At 39.7% G+C, this 21624-nt stretch overlaps 1 protein-coding gene across 3 annotated transcripts; it reads right to left on the reverse strand.

Moving 5' to 3' along the window:
* Nucleotides 1-2341: 2341 nt before the first annotated feature.
* Nucleotides 2342-20701, reverse strand: shank3b (SH3 and multiple ankyrin repeat domains 3b). 3 transcript variants are annotated; one of them, XM_055231691.1, is made up of 27 exons: nt 20518-20701; nt 18073-18352; nt 13017-13188; nt 12622-12661; nt 12458-12553; nt 12302-12373; nt 12084-12192; nt 11837-11988; nt 10474-10603; nt 10302-10339; nt 10084-10200; nt 9807-9884; nt 9665-9731; nt 9351-9573; nt 9103-9281; nt 8877-8990; nt 8691-8766; nt 8521-8603; nt 8264-8388; nt 8056-8188; nt 7887-7967; nt 7293-7423; nt 7126-7219; nt 6357-6962; nt 5973-6257; nt 4221-5505; nt 2342-3695 (listed from the first exon to the last, which is right to left on the reverse strand). In XM_055231691.1, exons 3-27 carry the CDS (start codon nt 13151-13153, stop codon nt 3101-3103), a joined length of 5046 nt encoding a protein of 1681 aa, XP_055087666.1. In that variant the 5' UTR covers nt 13154-13188; nt 18073-18352; nt 20518-20701; the 3' UTR covers nt 2342-3100. The 3 variants fall into 3 exon arrangements, with proteins under 3 accessions (XP_055087666.1, XP_055087667.1, XP_055087665.1); XM_055231692.1 differs by lacking the exon at nt 12622-12661; XM_055231690.1 differs by having other exon boundaries at nt 12458-12661.
* Nucleotides 20702-21624: the final 923 nt, after the last annotated feature.

The following is a 21624-nucleotide window of genomic DNA, read 5'->3' on the forward strand; positions in this document are numbered from 1 at the left end:
ATATTTTTGTGTTGCTATGTTGTTGTTATGCTCTGATGTCTGACTCTTATGTCTAGTTTGGAGAAATAGTATTCGTAATATATGGTTTCACTTTCTCTAGTGTCATTTATCACTTGCCTAGTTGCAAATTGTACATGTCTCTGTGACTCGCTCTGACCCCAGGTGTGACTATGTCTGTGGACAGCAGCGCACACTCCTGCAGACTGTTCTCTGTGTGACCTGTGCCACTTGAAGCATCAAGCCAATAAATAGACAAAGGAGAAACGGTCTGGTGTCGCGATGTTTCTTTAATTCTCACCACTTGCATAGTAATAGGAGAATTTCCACAACATACCTATTAGTGTACAGTTTCTGTTTGTTCATTTGTGAAATAGTTTGGTCCAAATTTCTTAAAGGTACAGTGTAGTAGTGTTTATCATAGATAGTATTTGAATATTAATGGTTATGTTATATGTTTCACCTCCTAAAACATTCAGTTGAGTGAAAGAGTAAATCCTCTCAGACACTTCAACTATTGTCTTAACAGTATGGGCATATGTATTATGTAATAGTAATCTATTAACCCTAACTGATACCTTTGGACCAAAAACGTCAACAAGGCCAAAGTTAAGTTATCACCAGAGGACCTGTGAGGGTGAAGTAAATGAAAGAAACACAGTTATAATAAATGACAGTTTATTATAAAGGTTACAATCTGTTGTGTTGCAGAGCTTCGCAGTGGCTAATGGCCATGCTGACCAGTTGTTATTTTGTGCCTTAGGAAAAGGAAGAGAAAAAAACTACAAATGCACACCACTCACTCTGGGAAATACAGACATACTCAAACAGAAACAGAAACAGTTAGAAATGGGAAACAATAAAATTGAAAGTTAGTCTAACACACGAAGCATCTCTCATGTCAACCTTTTTTCTCAGGACACAACAGCCCCTTCTTGAATATTTATCACATACAAACCGATTGACTCAAATAATATGAGCATTTGACCGTGGTATGCTGGAAGGATACGTTCAGATAAATGTACAATAAATAGATTAGATACAAACTAGAGAAATAAGTTCTACAATTTCTGATATAAATGTAAAAAGTTGGTGTGTTCATCAGTTCCTAAATAAAATTAAAATGGCAAATATATTTTCAACAATCAAATGCATGGAATAAATTCTAATTCGGTGATTCAAAAGTTTTCATGTATGTTTTTAAAATATGGTGCCTTGATCTTCTTAAATGCAAGAACAAATCGCTAAAATGTCAATTGCTCCTGTCAAAATCTGATAATGTGCTGTTGCTAGGGTTTTATAAGCAATATGAATAAAAAAATAAAAAATAAACATTGCTAACCAAACCATTCTAGGAGCAAGGTAAACTTTCTTTATTAACAAAATTGTCAGTGATGGAAGAAACAACAGTAGGCTAGTATTTGTTCAGTTTTACCAGAATATATACCTTTTCAATCAAGATAGACTTTTAGTCACTGCTAAGATGGCATTCTGTTAGAAATACTGAAATGGATAAGTGCTCTTCTTTTTTTGGTATGCTTGTTTTTCCCATGTGTCATTATTAGAATTTTTTTTTTTAATGAGAGTATAAACTTTTTCTACCACATTTTATGTTACATTATAGCTACATTTTGCTATACTATTCAAAACAGACTAGTGTGCTGTATACCTTCTTTTGTAGTCTTAGGATTTCTTAGCCCAGACAAATGCATTCTAATGAACATGTCATAGTTTGTGATTGTGGCACGCCTTTAAGGTAAAGTTGTTAACTGCAGATTTGTCGCTGATGCAGGCACTGGACCATTGATTGTGCTTTGAAGATACCTATTGCACTGTAAAGTTAGCTATGAACATGCTAGTATGACTGTTAAAAATACAAATCATAGTTTCAATATTGTAAGATGATTAGCTTTAAATACTCCAGAAAGATACTGAAAACAGAGGGAAAATAGTTGCTAAGGCAACCCTCTGTTTAAGAGCCAAAGTGTTATAGACAATGCTTAATAGAAAATGATTTTATCCTTATTTATCCATAAGTTTAAAAATAATACAGTATATTTTGTTTCTTAAAATATTTCACATTCTGAATTTTATGGATCACTTCTTTGAACTGATTTACATGATTAAATCCTAATTTGAGTGTACATTTTATAGCAGCAATAAATCCTGACATCAAATTGGTTTTAACAAAAAACAATAACTTTCTCATAATATATATTATATTCTGGTGGCTTTTGATATAAAACTCTTAAGGGCTGTTGAAATTCTCTTTGAAATATGGCCTTTGAAAAGTGATTGAAGGAAGCTCATTTTATGGCAGTGGGTTCCATATGGCATAAAAAACTTTTTCTGATATTTTGAAGAATAAAAGACTTTGAAATTCAACCAAAATGTTGCGGGTCAGTGTCACCGGGGAAGGAAAAAGCTATTTCTGTACAAATGGCTTTAAACAAATAGCACCTTGTACAGTCAGCCCTCAATAAGCAGGTTATTAACCAGAGGTTTACAGTTGGAGCTCGGCTGTAGCTCTCCCTGAAACACAGCACAAAGTCACACTCATTGACAAATCATTGTGAATTTCAAACATCATCAAAGTGAGCTTGAATTCAACTCATTGTCAAATCATAAGAAATGAAAACAGATTTCCATTAATTCTAAGTCATCACCACTACATAATATTATTACTTCTTATTTATGAACTAAATAATTTGCATTTATATATGAACTTAAACAATTTCTTAGTATTATTTGGAAAATAATCAATTCACAAAAACATAGTAGTTTGTTGAACCAGCCCCATTACAGAACCGTGGGGCACAAAACTCCAAGAGAATGACAACAGTGATATTCGTAAACCTCAGTCCATTCATATTTTACCTCTTATCCAGTACAGGACTCAATGTCGGCTTTAAGTGTAAAATGTCAAATATATTCACTTGAAAAAAAAATTGTTACAAGGGGCAGATTTAAAATTTTATAATAACAATTAGTATACAATAATTACTTAATTAAGCCTAAAATCCATGTGCTAATAAAAGAGAATACCTATAATTTTACCAAAAACAATTTTATGTCACAATTCTAATTGATCAGAGATTGAGGGTCAAGTTGATCCATCCAGTAGCTGACGCAGTGCCCTCTCGATGTTGATCCTGTGTCCCAGTCTGGTGACACCCAGCTCCACATAGTCCTCTTTGGTGAGGGCTGGCAGATGGGAGCCTTCAATCTCATGGTCTTGGAAGCGCTGACGGTGTTCAGCAAGCCCAACACTCTCCAGCCAATCACCCACATCATATTTATTCCACAAGTTGAGGGGGCGCTGCCTCCATGGGCGAAGGGCCAACAAGGGGCCACTAAGGACAGGGGAGGGACAGGGAGAGGCATGTGGTGAGGGTGAGGGAGAGCGAGAGCGGGTCCTGGCACTAGCACTCCTCATAACAAAACGAACTTCCTTTGGTTCTGAAGGCAGACTGAGGCTGGAGGACTTCAGAATGGTGAGCCCCCGGCCTGAGCTCAGGTCTGGCCTCTCTGGACAGGTAGTGGGGGATGTGGAAAGTCCAATAGCTCTTTCAGCAGGCAAAGGAGAAGGCGACGGGCTTCGACGGGTGACTGGATAGCGGCTGCCTGGTCGCACTGTGTAACTAGCACCAAATCCTCGCTGGGAAATTGTGTGAAGTTCACCTAGACTGGAAAACAACCTGTAAGAAATAAAAAAATATCCAATATTATTGTCCATAATATTAAAGCTGTGAGCCATAGCATGCAGACGAATCGTTTCACTACAGGAACGCAACAACCTGGGCCTGTGCTTAAGTCAAACATTACAAACGTGTACTTTCAGACACAATACTCTGATTCCCTAGGGAATGTTTCCACATGTACATCACTGTCATATGTTAGGTATGACAGTTACTGCTCATCTGAAAAATATGGTGAACAGATCATTAGGTTCCTGTGGTGTTAATTAATTTAGATGGGTTGTAGTTGTTTTTAGTAGTTAGTATTTTGTGGTGGAGATGTTAGCTTATAACTGTTAGCTTGGGCAATAATATAAGACAACTACTAAGATATAAAACCTACTTTTTGACTGTCCACTCATCTGGAACAAAAGAATATGGTTTACAATTATGATGCATAAATATTTATCAAAGCAAATTTGTACTGTGATTCTGTGGGGGTTAGTCTATTCATTTTTATTTTTTACTAGAGGTTTAATGTTCTACCTGGCACCTCCCACGGGTGACCTTCTGCCAGGGTCCAGAGGACTAGGTTCCTCTCCTAGAGAATGACTGTCCTTGTTCAGAAGCTGGAGACGATTGGCCAGATCCAGGCCAGACCCCGCTCTTCCACTTAACTCCAGAGCGGACGCCGAACGACTGGTTAGATCTACAGCCGATCCAGAGCTCTGGCCTCCCAGTGCGGCTGGCCGAACTCCCTCATCTGGATTGAAGCCCCTTCGTTCTTCCGCTCTGTCATCGATCCCGCCCCACAGTTTGGACCTCCTCTGAAACAGGTAGCGAGGCTGCCTCCCAGCTCCTCCAGTGGGTGACGAACACAGGGGGGAAGATGGTGAGGATGCCGCTAAGGGGAGCAATTCACTGTCTGACGACTGTTTCAACAGTGGATCCCGGAGAGAGGAGCGCCCCCTCCCAATAGGTGAGCGAAGGCGAGGCTTGAGTGCTGAGGGGGAGGTGGCAGTAGAGGAAGTGTGGGTTGCTGGAGGTGACGATGGAGCTGTAGGAGCAGTGGGTGAGGCTAAAGTGATGGATGGTGGCAGTGAGCTGGGTGATGATGAGTCTTGAAGATGCTCTTCACCATTCTCCTCATCTCCTTGCCTCCCTAAAGAGTCAGGACCTGCCTCTCCAGCACCTCCCTCAGCACCCCGCCGAGGCACAAGTGACAGGGAGGATGGAGGTGGAGGGGCCTGGGAATTGGAAAAGCCAGGGGGTGGAGTTACAAGACCAATTCGCCGAAGCTCCTCTCTCGTTTCTTCATCACTAGATGAGAGAAGAGCAGGTGGGAGAGTCACTGTATATGCCCCACCCTCCTCCTCAGAGCTGCCCACTGTGAGGCTTCTACGCCTTTCAATCAACGCAGTATGACTCTCATTGGCCAGTGTTGCTAAAGGGGAGGGTCTCCAGCGCTCAGGGGATGGGGCAGCAGGAGAGGTAACTCCTCCCTCAGTTTCTGGGCGCTCAACCTGTCCATCAGGGAAAAGGGGCGGGGTAATACGTTTATGCCTTAGTTCAGGACTGGTTTGAGGAGTGGTACGTTTAGTTCTCTGCTCAGGGCTAGTCTGTGGAGTGGTGCGTTTGGACCGTGGCTCAGGGCTGCTCTGCGGTGTGCTGATAGGGGTGCGTTTGTGTCGGCCTTCTGGGCTAGCAGCAGGAGTGGGAATGGGGGTTGTGGAGGCAGATGCATGTTTGCTTCTTGGTTCAGGACTTGGTGTGCGGGCAGTTAGGGCTCGTTCACGCGCAGCAAGAGCTAGGGCTAGTGGAGAAGAGGGATCTAAGGACAAAAATAGGGGCAGATTTTATTATACAATACAAACTCTTTTCTGTTTATGATATTGATCATCACAGCTTATTTGTGTTGAAATATTCTGCATAGAAACAGCAGAAACAAGAACTTTGTCTGAACCTCCTAAAAAGTTAGAGACACGCCAGGGTCAAAAAGTGTTTCACGCTAAATCAATTAAATGGGTTCAACTGTTCAACAGCATTATTGGTTAGTTGTAGCATTTTCATTTTGAAGTCAACAATATTAATATGGTAAAAATAATAATATAATTTATGTCTGAAAATTGTCTCTAGGAAAAGACCAGACTTCACTTATTCCCTGGATATGCATCAAGCCAAAATGCCATTACAGTGGATGAGACTGTAATTTGACCCGGATGTAAAGAATGTACTGTTATGGCATCATCACTTAACAGTCCCATACTACATAAAACAATCTCTTTGTGTCCAACTTACCTAGAGGTTTCCCTGTAAGGGGGTGGAGGAAAGTGTGGGGTGTTGGAGAGGGCGACAGGACAGGCGCTGGAGGAGGAAGTTCGCCAAGGTCATCCATTGAATGGCTCTGAGTCAGAAGAAGGGGTGGCTGGTTTTCTGACCCTGCCCCTTCTACAGAGAGGAAAAGGGAAGATCTTCGACCTTGGACTCGAGCGCGCTCAGAGAGGACCTGCTGCTGGTATAGCTCAGCCCTGCTGGGACTGCTACTCCCTTCCTGTTTGCCATCATGTTCTTTGACCCCAAGACCTAAATGAAAACAATAAGAGTGACAAGATGAAATGTTTTATACTGTAATTATGATGCCTGTTGTTTTAGTAAATCTTAATGCAATAAAGCAATTTTAACCTTGTTCCTCAACAGGAAGTTGCTTTAACAAAGGTGACTTCCTTCTCTGAGGTTTGGAGGGGGGAGCTTGCTGTCCTACATTAGCATAAGGGTTCTCTATTGGGCGCCCACGGCGACGTTGCAAAGGTGAATGTCCCAGAACAGGACTGGTGCCGTGTAGAGACAGCGTGGAGGTGTGCGTCGCGGTGTGAAGAGTGTGTGTGGCTGTGTGCGTGGCTGTGTGCAGGGCATGGGGACCAGCAGTGTGTGTCTCAGGCTGGAGCGGTGGAGTGTCCTGCAGAATGATCATGGACCTGGCCTTCCTCTGCCGCTCTGCATGTGCATGACTTCTGGCAGGGGAATCGCAAAGCTCTGGAAGTCTTGGTTCAGTCCCTGGTTTAAAACTGGAGCGAGCTAGCCCTTCCCCTCGGGCTGGAGGAGGAGGCGGAAGGAAGGATGGAGGAGGCCCAGACTCCAGGATGTAGAGTGAGGACATGGAGGAGGCGGAGGGCGGGGGCGGAGGGGCAGTCTGAGGAGGAGGAGGGATGAAGCTGTCTGTTAAAGACGAGCTTCGCGGAAAACGGCTCTCGTTGATTAAAGCAGTGATACGGTCATCCTCAGGAGTACCTGTGGACATATAAACCATTTCACATGAATCAACGTAAAGTAATGTTTACATAGTTGAATCATTCTGTAATATGATTTAATAACTTTCTTTAGAGACAAGAGTAACACTGAAGAGCAAATTGAGCAAACATGGTGATTGTGTTACACAGCATTTGTGTATTACCGAAGCTCTTGGTTCGGGACATTCCTCTTGGTAAAGGCATGGTGCTCTTCTCTGGGGGAGAGGGGGGAACCAAACCCTGACGTTCAAATAAAGACTGAAGGAACATAAGGAATCACTTATTTGCCTTGTAAACTTCAGGGTGTAAATCCAGATGTAATAAACCTTACATTTATTTCAGCCTGAGTGATTCTTCGACTGGTTGGTCTCTGTTTCACTGTAGCTGCCCTAAAGTCGTCTGATGGGCGGGACCTTAGGACAACCTCTTGAGAACCTCCCGCTAACATCTCATCCAGTTTCTCTGAAAAAAACAAGGGAAGTATTTAAGCTACAGCTCAGATATTAACAGTCAAATGTCACAGACTGTCACAACTACATGAGCCATCACAAGAGTTTGAAACACATTGTGTCAAAAGAAAAAAAAAATGAAATTATTTTATTATATTTTCTTATGTTTAAAAAAAAAAAAAAAAAAAAAAAAAAAAAAAATTAACTGGTTTCAGGTTTATCTGTCTTAAATATGCATCTGTGTTTGTTATTTTGATAGGGCATAATGCAAACAAACACCACCAAAATCATTTATGTCTATATCAAAACCTGGTGACTCACCGTAACGGCGCCTCCTGGCTGCATAAAGAGTAAACGTCAAAGCATACAGTTTAATCTTGATAAACAACTACCACTGAATTTATTTTTACAATTTTATAATGTACTTTGATGAACACGTACTGATAATTGTAGTGAAACAAGTGTGTTTGTTTTACCTATCTCCTCTAGATCAGCTGTCATGGACTTAGATCTGAGGGTCAATGAGGTGCTGGGGGCTCTTTTAGGAGGAGGTGGAGCTACAACACACCATGAATACAATTCAGTTGTAAATAAAATGTTCAAACTATTTACAGTACACTTTCCTAAAAAAAAAAAAATGTGCACCTTTCTTTCTGATCAGGGTCGATTCAGATTTTCGCGAAACAGAAACAACCTTCATGAGCAGACGGCTTCCTCCTTGACGGATGAGAGAAACCACTTGCCTATGACCCACCTTCACAACATCAGTACCATTTACCTGCACACACACAAAGCACATTATTATTTTTGTTTATTACAGAATATTACATTATTTTTATTCAGTAAATATTACCTCTATTAGAAAATCACCAGTCCTTAGGCCTGCCCTCCAAGCGACCCCTCCTTGATCCACAGACTCCAAATACTGAAGGGCAGGAAATGCTGGGGTAGGTGCAAATTCTTCAATAGGTGTTTCAGCTGAAAGATTGATAAATGATTTATTTCAGCAAATTTACATATACTGTACAATCTAATATTTGAAAAAATAAATGTTAGTGAAGATTTAAACCACTGAAGCCACCAATTCTTCACGTAGCGATGCATAATTACCTTTAGCTCCTCGGAGGACAAAGCCAAATCCCTCACTCTCTCTCTTCTGCAACACTGCTGTTTTCTCTTCAATCACATAGTCACTTTTATGCAACAGAAAAAGGCAAAATGATCAGAGTGTACATTCAGAGTCTTCACTGTATTCATCTTTTTTATATTTGAATGTTTACCTATAAGACGTGTAGTTGTCATAAGACCCTACAGTGTAATGTCTAAACAGTCTTTTAGTTCGGTCCTCTCTTGTCTCTGAAATCAAAGAGAAAGAAATCAGTTTGTAGCAATACAAACCTGTGTGCTATTTAAATAGTAAATTAAATAAAGTAAATATTTTCAAATGCATTTAAAATTATATTTACCCAGTCGGGGATCATATTGTCTCATTTGCACTTCTTCCACACAATCAGCTGGAAACCAGCCGGTGCGTCCTTTAACAGTTCCTTCCCAAAATCCTCCTTCACCAATAGAAAGCACTGCAAATCCACAAAAAGCACTCAATAAGACTTTAACTTTAAAACTGCTCTTTGACGTAAATTCTTTATATATTCAGATGCCAGGTAGAGTGCAGTATCTGGACTGTCTGACCTTTGACCCGCTCTCCTCTGTGCAGCTGGATTTCTCCTGCTCCCTGAGGGACAAAAGAGCGAGTGGCGATGAAAGTGCGACCTGGCACAGCACTGTACAGGCGCCTCTTCCTCATTTGGGGTGTCAGAGGAGGAGAAGAGGGAGGGCTTGTTGTCTCAGCATGACCTCCTCCACTTGGACTACTCAAAAAGAGATATTTAAAGAGTTGCATATTGTTCAAGGCCACATTGTGAAAGCTTGTTATCTACCTGAGTCTGCGTGTGTGGCGTCTGAGTGAGTGGGTGTGTGCGTCATGATGCATCTCCAGACTTTGAAGAGAGGGTCCTGGTGAAGAGGCGGGACTTTCTAGAGCATTGTCACTTGCTGACCGAATCAGAGAGCGAGGAGAGGACAGGCCATTTCCAGCTGAAGTCCTGGCCCCACCAACTCGGCGGCGCTTAGTATAAGACGGAGATTCTCTAAAGGGGACTGCTTGGACACAAATACAAGTGAACATAGTCAATGAAAAATATTTAATGTGATCAAATAATTCAGATGCAGAGGAACTTTTACACTGACTCACCAACATCGGAGGGCTTGTGGATTTTGATAATTTCAGCCAAATCAAAGTTACCAGCAATGATCGCCACCTTCAAATAAATATAACATAGTATTACAATATTTATTTACATTTTTTCCATAGTTGAAAAGTAATTTTGTATTACCTGAAATGCTGTCTGGTTATTGTAGTTTTTGACGTCTTTATTGGCTCCCCTGAAGAGAAGGACTCTGGCACAACTGTCCTGTGATGCCAGAGTGATACCATTCAATGAGTAGGAAGTGCTTAGTCTTCTCAGTTAAATTTGTTACTTTTAATAAGGTCAAAAATAAACATAGAGTGGATAGTAATAACAAATGCACAATTATATTACTATTACTCTGACCATAAAACAACAAGCTCTTTAGAGTTACGTTCAATCAATGACAGAATTGTGATTTTACCTGGTTGTACAAAGCACAGAGGTGCAGTGCAGTATTTCCTGATGCATTCTGGGAGCCCATGTCAGCTCCGTAAAATAGCAGGTGCTCCAAGTGCTGCACGTTACCATAGCGACACGCCTGTATTCACACACAGGCACCCACACAAGCAGAAAAAAAACACATAATTGTTGAGTTCAAGTAATTTGTCATTATATCATTTATATGTATGGTCTTGTCACCTGGTGGATTTCCTGCCAACCATTTTCATCCGTTATCCCTAAAATCATCAAGAAAGGGCTTAACACAAAACATATACTGCAAATTCATTTTGAACATTACATTTTGTGCTGGAACTCATGTTTGAGTGCATGTAAGTCACGCATAAACCTTGATCGCAAATCACCCCCTTACCTATGGTGGCATGGTCTTGTAATAGCAGCTCGCAGCAGTAGGGGGCACCTCCAACCATGGCAGAGTGGTAGAGAGGAGTAAGGCCTCTGCTGTCCTTGTAGTCCGGGGATGCTCCCAGGTCCAGTAATGTCTAAACAGCACAATAAGTTATTATTTAATCCATTATATTTAATATAACAATAATGCTGCGAGTTTGAAGATATTCAGTCTGTGGTGTTACCTGGCATCTAAGTCTGATTAATTGTCCTTTCTCTTTCTAAATTGTGTAGATGGCTATTTAATCACACAGTTTTTACACTGCAATTATTGTGGCTGCAAACAGTATTGGGCACATAAAAAAGTGCTATTGACATAAACGTTCACCAGTTATTGATACTTGCAACATAAGTAATCAACAGTCTACCATAAATGTCCATGAATTATGTTATCTGCAATAATGTGAAATGACATTGATAGGAAATTGAATAAAAGTTTATAGCAAATGCTTCAGGACTTCATCTGTATTGGGAAACTAATCTCATGAAACACTTAAATATGAGTTTGGCCCATTCTTCCACACAAAACATGAAGTTTTTGTGGGCCTCTTGTTTTCCACAGGTTTTCAGTTGGATTCAGGTAAAGTGAGTGCTTGGACTATGCTACAGCTTGATTTTCTTTCTCTGAATCAAATATTAGAATTTTCCTGTCAATGTTTTTGTGACCAGCCCCACATCATGATGTTCCCACCTAAAAAATTCACATTAGGGATGGTGCAGTTTGGGTGATATGCACTGCCTTTTACCCACAAGTAAAATTTTGGTCACATTAAGTCGAACTATAGCCAGTATTTCATAGTCTTGCGAAAACTTTCAAAACTTTAAAAGAACTTCAACATGATTTTTCACCCAAAATGGAGCTGTGGATATTGGGTGTGCATAGAGCCTAATTTGCTTGAATGCAATATTGTGTTTGCATCCTGTTTTTTCCGTGATGTTGGTCTTGTGGACCACTCCTGATATTATTTTCTCTTCTGTGTGAAATTGTGCAAAGAGCACCTGAACACTGTAATTTCTGTGGTGAAATTATTTCTCTCTCACTTCCAAATTATAGGCTAACAGTGCTCAATGGATAATTCTGAAGTTTAGAAATCCCTCTGTGACAGATGCTTGGCTTTCACGCATTCAATAGTTTGCGCATGTATTCTTTTCAAGAGTGGATTACTTAAGTTGTTTCTAAAAACTGGTGAAATTTCATGCCAAACATCTTTGGAAATATAGTTTTTTGATAAAAAAAAGTGATTTGTCCAGTACCATTTGCTGCCACTGCGTAGTAATTCTTCCTTGTCAAAAGTGATCAATCATGATGCAATAGATGATTTTCTCACAGTAAGAGCAGCACTGTTTCTGCAGAGGACGGCCCGATGCAATGCTGTGATGCCATCTCTGGTCCTGAAGTCCAAATGAGCCCCTCCACTTCGAAGAACTTTTATAAGGTCACAACTCTCTTCTAACTGAACAGCCAAAGTCAATGGACACTCTGCAAAAACAGATTGATATGATAATTTATATATGGTCCTATTAATGCTTACACTTTTAAGATGGAAATGACAGATTAGTCAGTTCATATATTACCTCCACTGTCAGAGTCATGGAAATTGGGATCGAGGCCTTTTTCCAACCATTTGCAAACCTTCTCCACATTTTTCTGGTGTACATGTTCCATAAACCTCTTTAGGTTGGCCTGAAAGTGAGTGAGTGATTCATTATATCACTGTTTTAGATAGCTTATATTTTTTTTCAAATAAAATTATTATTAGAACATTTGAGACCATACTGTGCTGTTTTTTTACCTTGGTGTGCAATTTTGCCAGCTGTTTGTCATCAACATAACTCTGAGTATAAACTCTTCTCTTATAGCGAAACTGTAAAAGACGACAAAATGTTTAATATAAACATTCACCTGGGCTAGCCAGAGTCCCAGACACGTGGCATTAGCAGGGCTGTACCTCCAGGTATGGGATGGGTGTGATGGGAGGCAGAGGATACTCCTTCAGCAGCCTCTCTTCATCCAGAAACTTTCCTGCTCGGCCGTTGAACGCCGGCTGGAAGAGACCATAGTTCAAAACATCCGACAGAGATTGAGTCAAGGTCACCAGAACCCTCTGCTTACTGGTCCAAACTGGCAACTCTGGGTCCAACCGCAAACATTTCTGAGAGACAAAGACAGGAAACATACATAGATGGACAGGGAGGATACACAGACAGACCTGCAGTGGCCTACTTTAACAGTGAATTGTCCCTGTTAAAGTGTTGCCTGTGCTGTGTGTAGTAGAGTGGGTGCCCCATGTTATTTCACTGATATGGAATGAGCAGAACTTGTGGATATCTAAAACAATACCCAACAACAATACCTACAAGTGTGTGTAGGTATCCTTTATATTCAGTATGGTGAGTATGTTAAAGGTATTTGAACTTTCTAGGCCACTGTATGACCCCAATGCCTCTAGATGACAATAGTAAAAACACAGCACAGTGGTGCTGGCCTCTTAGCAGGACGTGTGTTACCGTCTGCTGCAGATCCGGGATGCCAATGCGGACAACAATGCTGTTTCCAGGGGGGCTATCCTCCCCGTCGTCGTCCCTGGCAACAGCAGAGCCTGTTGGGTTGCCGTTAGTAACCGCCTGTTGCCGCGGGCGATCATGTTTGGTGTCAGCAGCCGGACTCAGAGGCATGTGGCTGAAAGATACATATGTACATACTTACTATAAACAGACTGTAGTTAATTTATGGTTTTAACAATGAATTAAACAGCTTAAAAAGTGCACAGAAAAGAGAAATCATTTTAAAGAACATTTATATAGCTTAAAGAAGACTTTTTCAGGTATTTAGTAAACTATAACATGTGTGGCTCATGTTCATTGTAAACTGCTTTATTGGTCTAAAATGCCTTGATAATATAAACAATTTCATTGACTTTCTGTTCAAAACTGCAGAGCTTAGAGGTCCCGTCTCTTCATAGTGGTATTTCATCATAACTAGCCACATTTACAGTTTTTGCATTGTCAAAAAATGGCTATGTGACATTTTCAAGCCCTAAATGTATGACCTCTCAATACTTTTGGTGATACAGCGCACGGTTGGAGATAGGGCGTAGGGGAAAACAGTAGGGTTGTACACCTTGTTTAGTCGATTAATCATTCGAGTCTTAGTCTACTAAAATGTGTATTAGTTGACAAATTATTTTATTTAGATTATAAGGATTTATATGTGACTGCAGAAATTAGAAGTTAGTGAGTGAGTTAGTGGAAGATTTGGTATTTTTTGTATTTATATGTAAAAAGGCAGATTTAAAAAAATTCAATCTGTCTTTATACAGATACCTTGTGTCTTAGTACTACTTCTGCATTAATAATTGTGTTTGCATGAACTCATGTGCAGTTATGAGTGCAGTTTGGGTCAGATACAGATACATAGCGATACGAAATAGTTTTAAGAGCTTTCATCACACCCCCTTTTTTATCTGATTGGCAGGACAAGTCTTTACTCAACCAATAATTTTTTTGGTCGACTACAGACCAAGAAAACAGATGTTATCTGAGTACTCAAGCCTAAAATGCAGGGCAATACAGGATTCCTCAAACATGCATGAATCAACAGAAATACAACTTTGGGCAAGTTAATGATGAGGGAACAGTGTTTGAACATAGTGAAAATCTCATAAAAGTTGACAGTTGAACATTTTACATAATGTCCCTTTTAAGTCATTTTCTGGTGGACAGTTACTATGTAGTATCTTTCTCCGACCATTGCATACACCTTTTCCTCAACTAATAATAGTTAGAGATGTGTCATTACATCCTGTTATTCCCCAAAGTTGGATGTGATTGTCCTCAAGTTGAACCTTTACTCCTATCTGTAACCAACTGGAGTGTAACTTCTAGCATTATTTTGCATTCAAATAGCCACTTTATTTTGTCATTGACAATATTAATCACCACTGTGTCTAACTGGCAGTTGATTATCTTTCCATCCAATAAAGCGATCATGATACAAGTCAAAACTTAATGACTGCTTGTGTTACAGCTGAGGATAAAAGAAAGAAAGAGGATGATGAGCTGTGAGTTGTCATAGAAACTGCAGTAGCGGGGAATCCTGTGCTAACCTCACTGTGTCAGTCTGTGTGTGTGTGTATGTGTGTGTGTGTAAGTGAGTGTTAAAAAAAGCACTGATCTACATGCTCGCTGTTGCCATGGAAACACAGCTGAACAATTTTCGACTAACCCGTTTTAAAGTACCACTATATACAACATACCTGCTGACTACTGTAACAGGTAACACTACAGTCGTTCTATGTCCTGGTGGCCATAATGTGCTCCACTTGTCCTGAGGCCTCAGGTTGGCCTGAGTCAGGGCAGGACACTCATACCTGATGTTAAAGGGGTCTCTGTCAGTGGGAGAGGGAGCTGGGAATTAAAGGGTAGGCTTTGTTGATTCATTAGGGTTTTTTAATGTTGTTATTTTTTATATTGCTTTATTTCTTACACCTTACAGTGTTACAAAATATAGTGTATCCTCAAAGTAAGTTCTTACAATGATAAGATAATATCCTATTAAATAAATAGATCATGTAAAATATAACTGTAAAAGTCTTTAAACCAGGCTCTGATATCACTCACATGTACCGGTAGTTTTGAGTTGTTAACATTTGCCCAATCCCTGATTTTTTTGTTACATTTAGCCTATTTCGTGGTTAATCCTAATTCCTCAACTAAAACTGCATCAATATGATCAATAAAAATAACATTATGATTAATTACACAATTTATTCTTTGTTTAAATACAGCTGAGTTAAGCCTTTATGGAGCCGTTTTCAGTGAAAATGTGGCTCGATTAATGCTAGTGGAGCGTATCTTGTGCATTACAGTATATTGTGAGGGCTGTTTAGTTATTTATTTTTATTTATTTATCTTTATATATAAAGGGGAACTCAATGAGAGCACTTGGGCTCTCTTTTTCATGGGCTCCCTGTTTAAAAATGTGTATAAATGTTTGTTATCAGATTATTAAATTGTGACTGTGTCCCCAACATATCCAGTTTTGCTTTTCGTTGGAGTGTGATCCATTTTTGTGAAGCAAAACAGCTAAAAGCCTCTTTCCCATCTCAGTTCTGGTGCGGCTCGTCCTCAGCCTTATGCGGTCAAGTGATCTGGTATTAAATGTTCCGGTATCAATGATTAACAAGTAGGTGGGGTCTTCTGGCAGGTTTTGAAGAACCGGTAGTCCCTTAAAGATACAATTCATACAGTGCTGTTCTTTTTAACAGATAGTGATGGCCAGCCCACTTTCCATAGAGAATACAGTGATGGGTTTCAAATCCATCTCTCTGTATTGAACTATGAATTGAACCCCCTGTATTATATTAAATTGAATTATTGCATCCCTAATTATTACACTCAGTAGTTAGTGGTTAATCAGGGCCCATTTGACCCACCAAAGCACCAGTAATTTCAACTACTTACTATACTATACTTATAAACATTAAATAAGTTAAAATTAGCAGAGAACTGTGTGTTTCTTTAGTTTGTGCCACATGACTTTTTTGGGTTATTAACACCAGAATATATTGAACTGTGCTTAAGCAATAGTTGCATAAATATGCAATGCATAGAAGAAAATTAAAGTTTATTCTTTAATTAATTTAATTAATTTATTAAACATGACCACTTGAAGAAATCAACTGACTTGCCCTACAAAATCTTCAGGTTCATGGTTGAGTCATAGAAAATATGCCTTTCAGTGATGACATGCCATGGACACAGGAGAGGATTTCCAGACCAGCTGGGATCAAAATGAATAAGACCAATTTATGAAGAAAAACTCCAGTATTACAATATGCAAAGTGTATTCATGCTCACTAATGTGACTCAGTCTTGCTCAGACAAACAACACATGCTTTGTGCAATCTGGTTCAACTGGTCCTTTCAGAATTTATAATCCAAATATATATTTTTATCATATTAAATCAAAGGAAACATACAGAGGTATATTAGGTTTAGTCCTAGAAAAATATCCTAGATATATTAGAATTTTTTTAGGACCTCTATAAACAGATTTAGTAATTACAATAATTAGTTATTAAGTTTTTAAATCTGGTCTTTCTGGGTCTTTCTTTAGTTTTGTTTTTTTCATTAGATTAACCTTCAGAATGGAGCCCAAAACCAAACTAGCGCCATGACAGCTGCTCAAACAGAAGGGATGTATGTTGTGTACAGATGTAGTTAGACCGTGTCACAAAGTTTGCAGACAATTACAGATTCAAAAGCAAATCTCCAAAACAGCTCTTTGCAGGAACAGGATTGAATGTACCTTTTCTATAACTGCACTAACAAACATACAGCCACTCTAAACTGCCAAACACAATGTTCCAGTTGATAACACAAAGTTTCCATGCTACACTAGAACACAAAATAAACTGTCATCATTGCCATGATGAATAAATTAATATATTTATAGATAAAGTCCAGACAACATCCTCCCACGCCTCATATTTAAGGATGTTAAACTGACATTATAGCTTTCACTCACTCGTCCTGCTGAGTCATTAAACCTACAGCAGTTCAGTTGATTATTTCAAAGTTATTATCAGTCTTGTAAGGACAGAAGTCTTTTCATCATCTTTTTTTTTTTTTTTTTTGGCACTACAGACTGCTTTGAATGGTGCCAATTTCGCACATCTTGAAGCATCTCTGTTCTTAGTAGTCAAAGCACATTTAGTCAGAGAAATGCATTGTCTCTTGATAATGTCTGCACATATAAAATGGCTCTTCAGTTAATTTTCAATAGGAGTAAAAGGAGCTGGTGTGTTGCTCCCTGCAGTTGTTTTCTCTGCAGAGGGTTTGTTATGTAATGTCTCCACAGGTCTGTATTCAAGTGATTGGATCAGGACACTCTGATGGAAGCTACCACAATACTCTCACTCGAAATACTAAATAATACTTTTGCAATTCTGCAAAATTATTATAAAAGTATTTAGTAAGTATTCTTTGGAGCCTTCCTGAGCAATTCAGTTCAGTTGGTGTTGGACAGTACTAATTTCCTGCTTTTGTCTCAGGCGAAGGCTGCGTCCTCTTAAACAGCACAGGGTTTTCTTGCTTTTGATCTCAGTTACATTCATGGCAACAGCATTTTGTTTACCACTCTACTAAAAAGGAGTTTGGATGCTTTGAAAGGAAATGTATGAAGCTGATGCATCATGTTAATTTGAGATTGTATAGCTACAGCACAGATAAGGACTTGCACATAACTTGTCTTAAAGTGAAAATATATGGTGAGTTATATATGTTGATAATTACACTTTTTGTTACATAATTCAAACAGACTTCTAATGTTTCTTGATTGCGAGAATACTGGCTGTTACCAGCTGACAATAATCACACAGTCTGCCATTTGTCAAAAAGAAAAATCAGCTTCACATCTTCAAGTGTTATTCCTGGTCTGTGTCGCTTTGTGTAAATGTGAGAGAACAGTACGATCAATTTTTGAGGAAAAAATTACATATAAATACTATTTCTATATTCTGAGAGCTTGAAAATATTTTTTGAACAATAGAGAAAGACTTACCTATTTTCAGCAGTCCCATTAAACTTGTCCAACTCTTTTTTAATTATCTTTTATGCTTTAAATCGTCGTGGTGCTTAGCTGCCCTTCAGGTGCAATGTTGGCCCAGGCTCCGGATGAACTTTGGTTTTGGTACAAGGAGGAAGTCTGGATCTTGCTTTGGAGAGGAGCGGGACACTGGCCTGCTCACATATGTAAAGTCTGGGGGTGCAAACATGGGACTTGCAGTGCGGTGGTCAACTGAAGGTTGGAGTTTGCGATTGGGGAAACCGCCCTGCCCATCCTGTAGAAAGGGAAGGGTGAGAGGAAGACAGTGGGAGGAAGACAGTGGGAGGTGGGTGGTAGCCAGCGAAGAAGGACGTGAAGGGTGAGAAGAGAAGAGAAGAGGAGACAAATCTCAAATGAATTTTGGTGCAGAGATGACAAATTATGGTTCATGTAGTTAAATTACAGAATCAGGTCAACCCCAATTATGAGATGTCTAGACAGTTTCCCATTTTGTCCCTTTTTATAAAAGTATGATATCCAATGGAATCATCAAATCAGAGAGTGAAAACGTATAGGGTTTAAACAAGGGTAGCAGAAAGATGTTAGATGTTTTTGATTCCACAAAGAAACAACTATAGCCATTATTTACAGGTTATTTACTCATTTTAGTCCACTTGCACTAGGAAAGGAATTCTAACTTTAAAGATTACTTTTCACAGTAAAAATTCACAAATCGATTACAATGTGTCTATGTCATCTGCTATATTCCAAAAATAAACTGAGATCTAGCCTTCCATTACAGCTCTGGTGCATCTTCCCAGAATAGAAGCCATACTGTTGCATTAAGTAAAGGTTGTTACAATGACTGGCTGCTCACAGTAATGAATAGTACCATATTGTGATATGTTAATAACCAACTGGTAACTTTGTTGGTGTATTATTCACCAATAGCCAGTATGTTGGTTACCAGATGGCTGCCTACTAATAGAGATCAGCATGGTATCCAGGTGGCATGTGTGGGTCTACGGACCCAAAATGTTTCCATAGAAACTCTTATTGTTGGACTTTTTTTTTTTTTTTTTTACATAGAACCTCCTACTTCCTGTTGCTCACACTTCCTGCTTCCTGTCTGGGTTGCCAAGGATATGTATGTTTGGCAGGAAAAATCTGAGAAGCTGAACTTTACCGATAACACAAACACAATGGAGACACAAATGCAGCAGGTTTGGTGTATGTGTCTTTAATCAGGGCTTTGAAACTATGTACTATATTTACATTTCATGCATGTCAGTAGTTGGACATGGTAATTAAGTTTTATGAGTTACTGGTTTTCTATCAAGAAAAATAAAACACAATAAAATAACATTTTGCATCATCTAAGATTCATCTGAGTCCAGATGAAGATGTACACACTCTGCATGTTAAGTTTGGGATTTATCATAACCAGACAATGAGGCATTTTAGGGATTTAGACCATCCAGGCCAGCTTGTATGCTAATACTGAATGTAAATGGAATCCCTCTGGACCTGATGTATCTGTCAGCATAACCAGTGCCATAGAGCAGTTGTCAGCATTTGCTTTCATCTCGAGATCTTTACATGTTATTAACAGTGCATAATAGTGAGGTTTTGCAGATCAGATTCCCACTGACAGAGTTGACTGTGAGGTGTGAATAGAATAGATGTACTTTGTGTGTGTCCTGATAATGTAGCTCCCGTGGCCATTACCATGGAAACCGATGGCAGAAGCTGTTCTCGGACACACACATTTTATCTTGTCAAGTTTCTCACTTCACTGAGAATCTAAAATCTAAGAAGAATCAAATGCCTTCTCTCAGCCTTATCCAGCATAAGGCATCATGAGAGTGTGCTCAGCCTTTCTGTGCACTGATTCACTTCTAAATCTGTATATTGGAATGCTAATGAGACCCAAACCACATCCAATTACCTGAAGAAAAATTAAGACAAGACAGTATCAAGCTGAGAATCACAAATCAGGACCTTCCAAAAACATCCACTTCCTGTTTTTGAAGTGTTGGGCATTTCTGCAGGGGGTAGATTATCATTTGAGATAGAAAGTCTGAGACTACAGCCTACACACTTACATAACACGCACACAGAGGATGGTAAAGTGCTGCTGGAGGGAAACTGAAACAGGAAATAACGCCAACCCAGGGAGAGAGAGGAAAAGCAAGAGGGGGCAGACAAGGAAGAGAAGTGAAGATATTAGGATAGGAGGAAACTGGCGGATATGAGAAGAAAAGGGCAGGAATTACTTTGGGGTCAATACAAGTCTGATGGAGGCAAAGATGAGATCAAGTAGGTGTACTCAAGAGGTGCAAGTAATAACAACATTGTCAAAGTTAGTGTCAGACATATAAACCCAAGTGCATGCATGTAGCTCTTCCTAACACCTATACAGTATACAGATGGAATAGACTAAAAACTGCAGACACTCACCCAGAAAATCAGCGACTCCCCTCCATTAAAAGGCGAAGCAAAAGATGACTGAGTTAGGAGGAAAGAGAAGGGGTGAAAGAGGAGGAGAGATGACTTGATGGAGAGGGGGAGAAGAAACAGAAGAGGTGTATCTGCAGACAGAGGGAATGAGCGACAGAGAGAGGATGAGTGGAAGGCTGCTTGGTTCAGCCCACACACTGTAGCATGACACACACTGCTGTGTGTGTGCGTGTGCACAGCAGAATGCGCACGTAGTCTCCCACTCCAATGCGTGGGTTAGAAAACACACCTCTCTCTCGATGGCTTCGCGAGAGAGAGGGGTAAGCAGCAGCGTGGGAGTGGAGGAGCGGCCCGACGTCTCCATGGCAACCATGCACTAGCAAAAGTCACTACCATCATCAATGACAGGGTCTACTGCTGGCTGTGCAATGCACTTAGTTTACATATTTTTAACAGATGTGAGTTTGGAGCAATACAATATCACATCTCCCACGGACTAAGAGGAAAAGACATGACAAGTTGCCGGGATTTACATGTTTTCACACTGCATACAGGTTCATTACTGATCAAAATATTAACATTCAAATGTTAATATTCATTCAGAGTATGTATTTTAGCTGTCAGATGGGCTGAGGAAGAAATCCACAATCTTGCAACAGAGAAAGATTGAGGACACTACCATCTTCCCATTCATATTTTCTGCAGTATACATCCTAGTCTAGTTTTCAACATACAGAATTCCTTTTACATTTTACTGACTGCTCTTGAGCTGGAGATGCATCCAGTTTAGTGTAAGGTGATAAAAACATGACTAACTAGCCACACTTTGAATTTAAATCAGCATTAACAAAGCACCAGCTTTTGTTGACAGTGGACTGGCTAATCATTAGGGATTTCAAATGATTGGATCTTGTTGTTTTGATTTGCACTACCCCAATTCAGCTAAACTGGAGCTTTAAGATTTCATACAATTATTTACATAAATGCCCTCATGTCCCTGTATCATGTAAAATGTACATTGATCTACTTAATAATCATTTGTTTTCTACTGCAGCTATCAAATTATATGAGCCCATGGGGCAAAGAATGTTTAATTAAGTCATGTTT

The sequence above is a fragment of the Periophthalmus magnuspinnatus genome, chromosome 23 (genome assembly GCF_009829125.3).
Source record: "Periophthalmus magnuspinnatus isolate fPerMag1 chromosome 23, fPerMag1.2.pri, whole genome shotgun sequence".
Classification (NCBI taxonomy): Eukaryota; Metazoa; Chordata; class Actinopteri; order Gobiiformes; family Gobiidae; genus Periophthalmus; species Periophthalmus magnuspinnatus.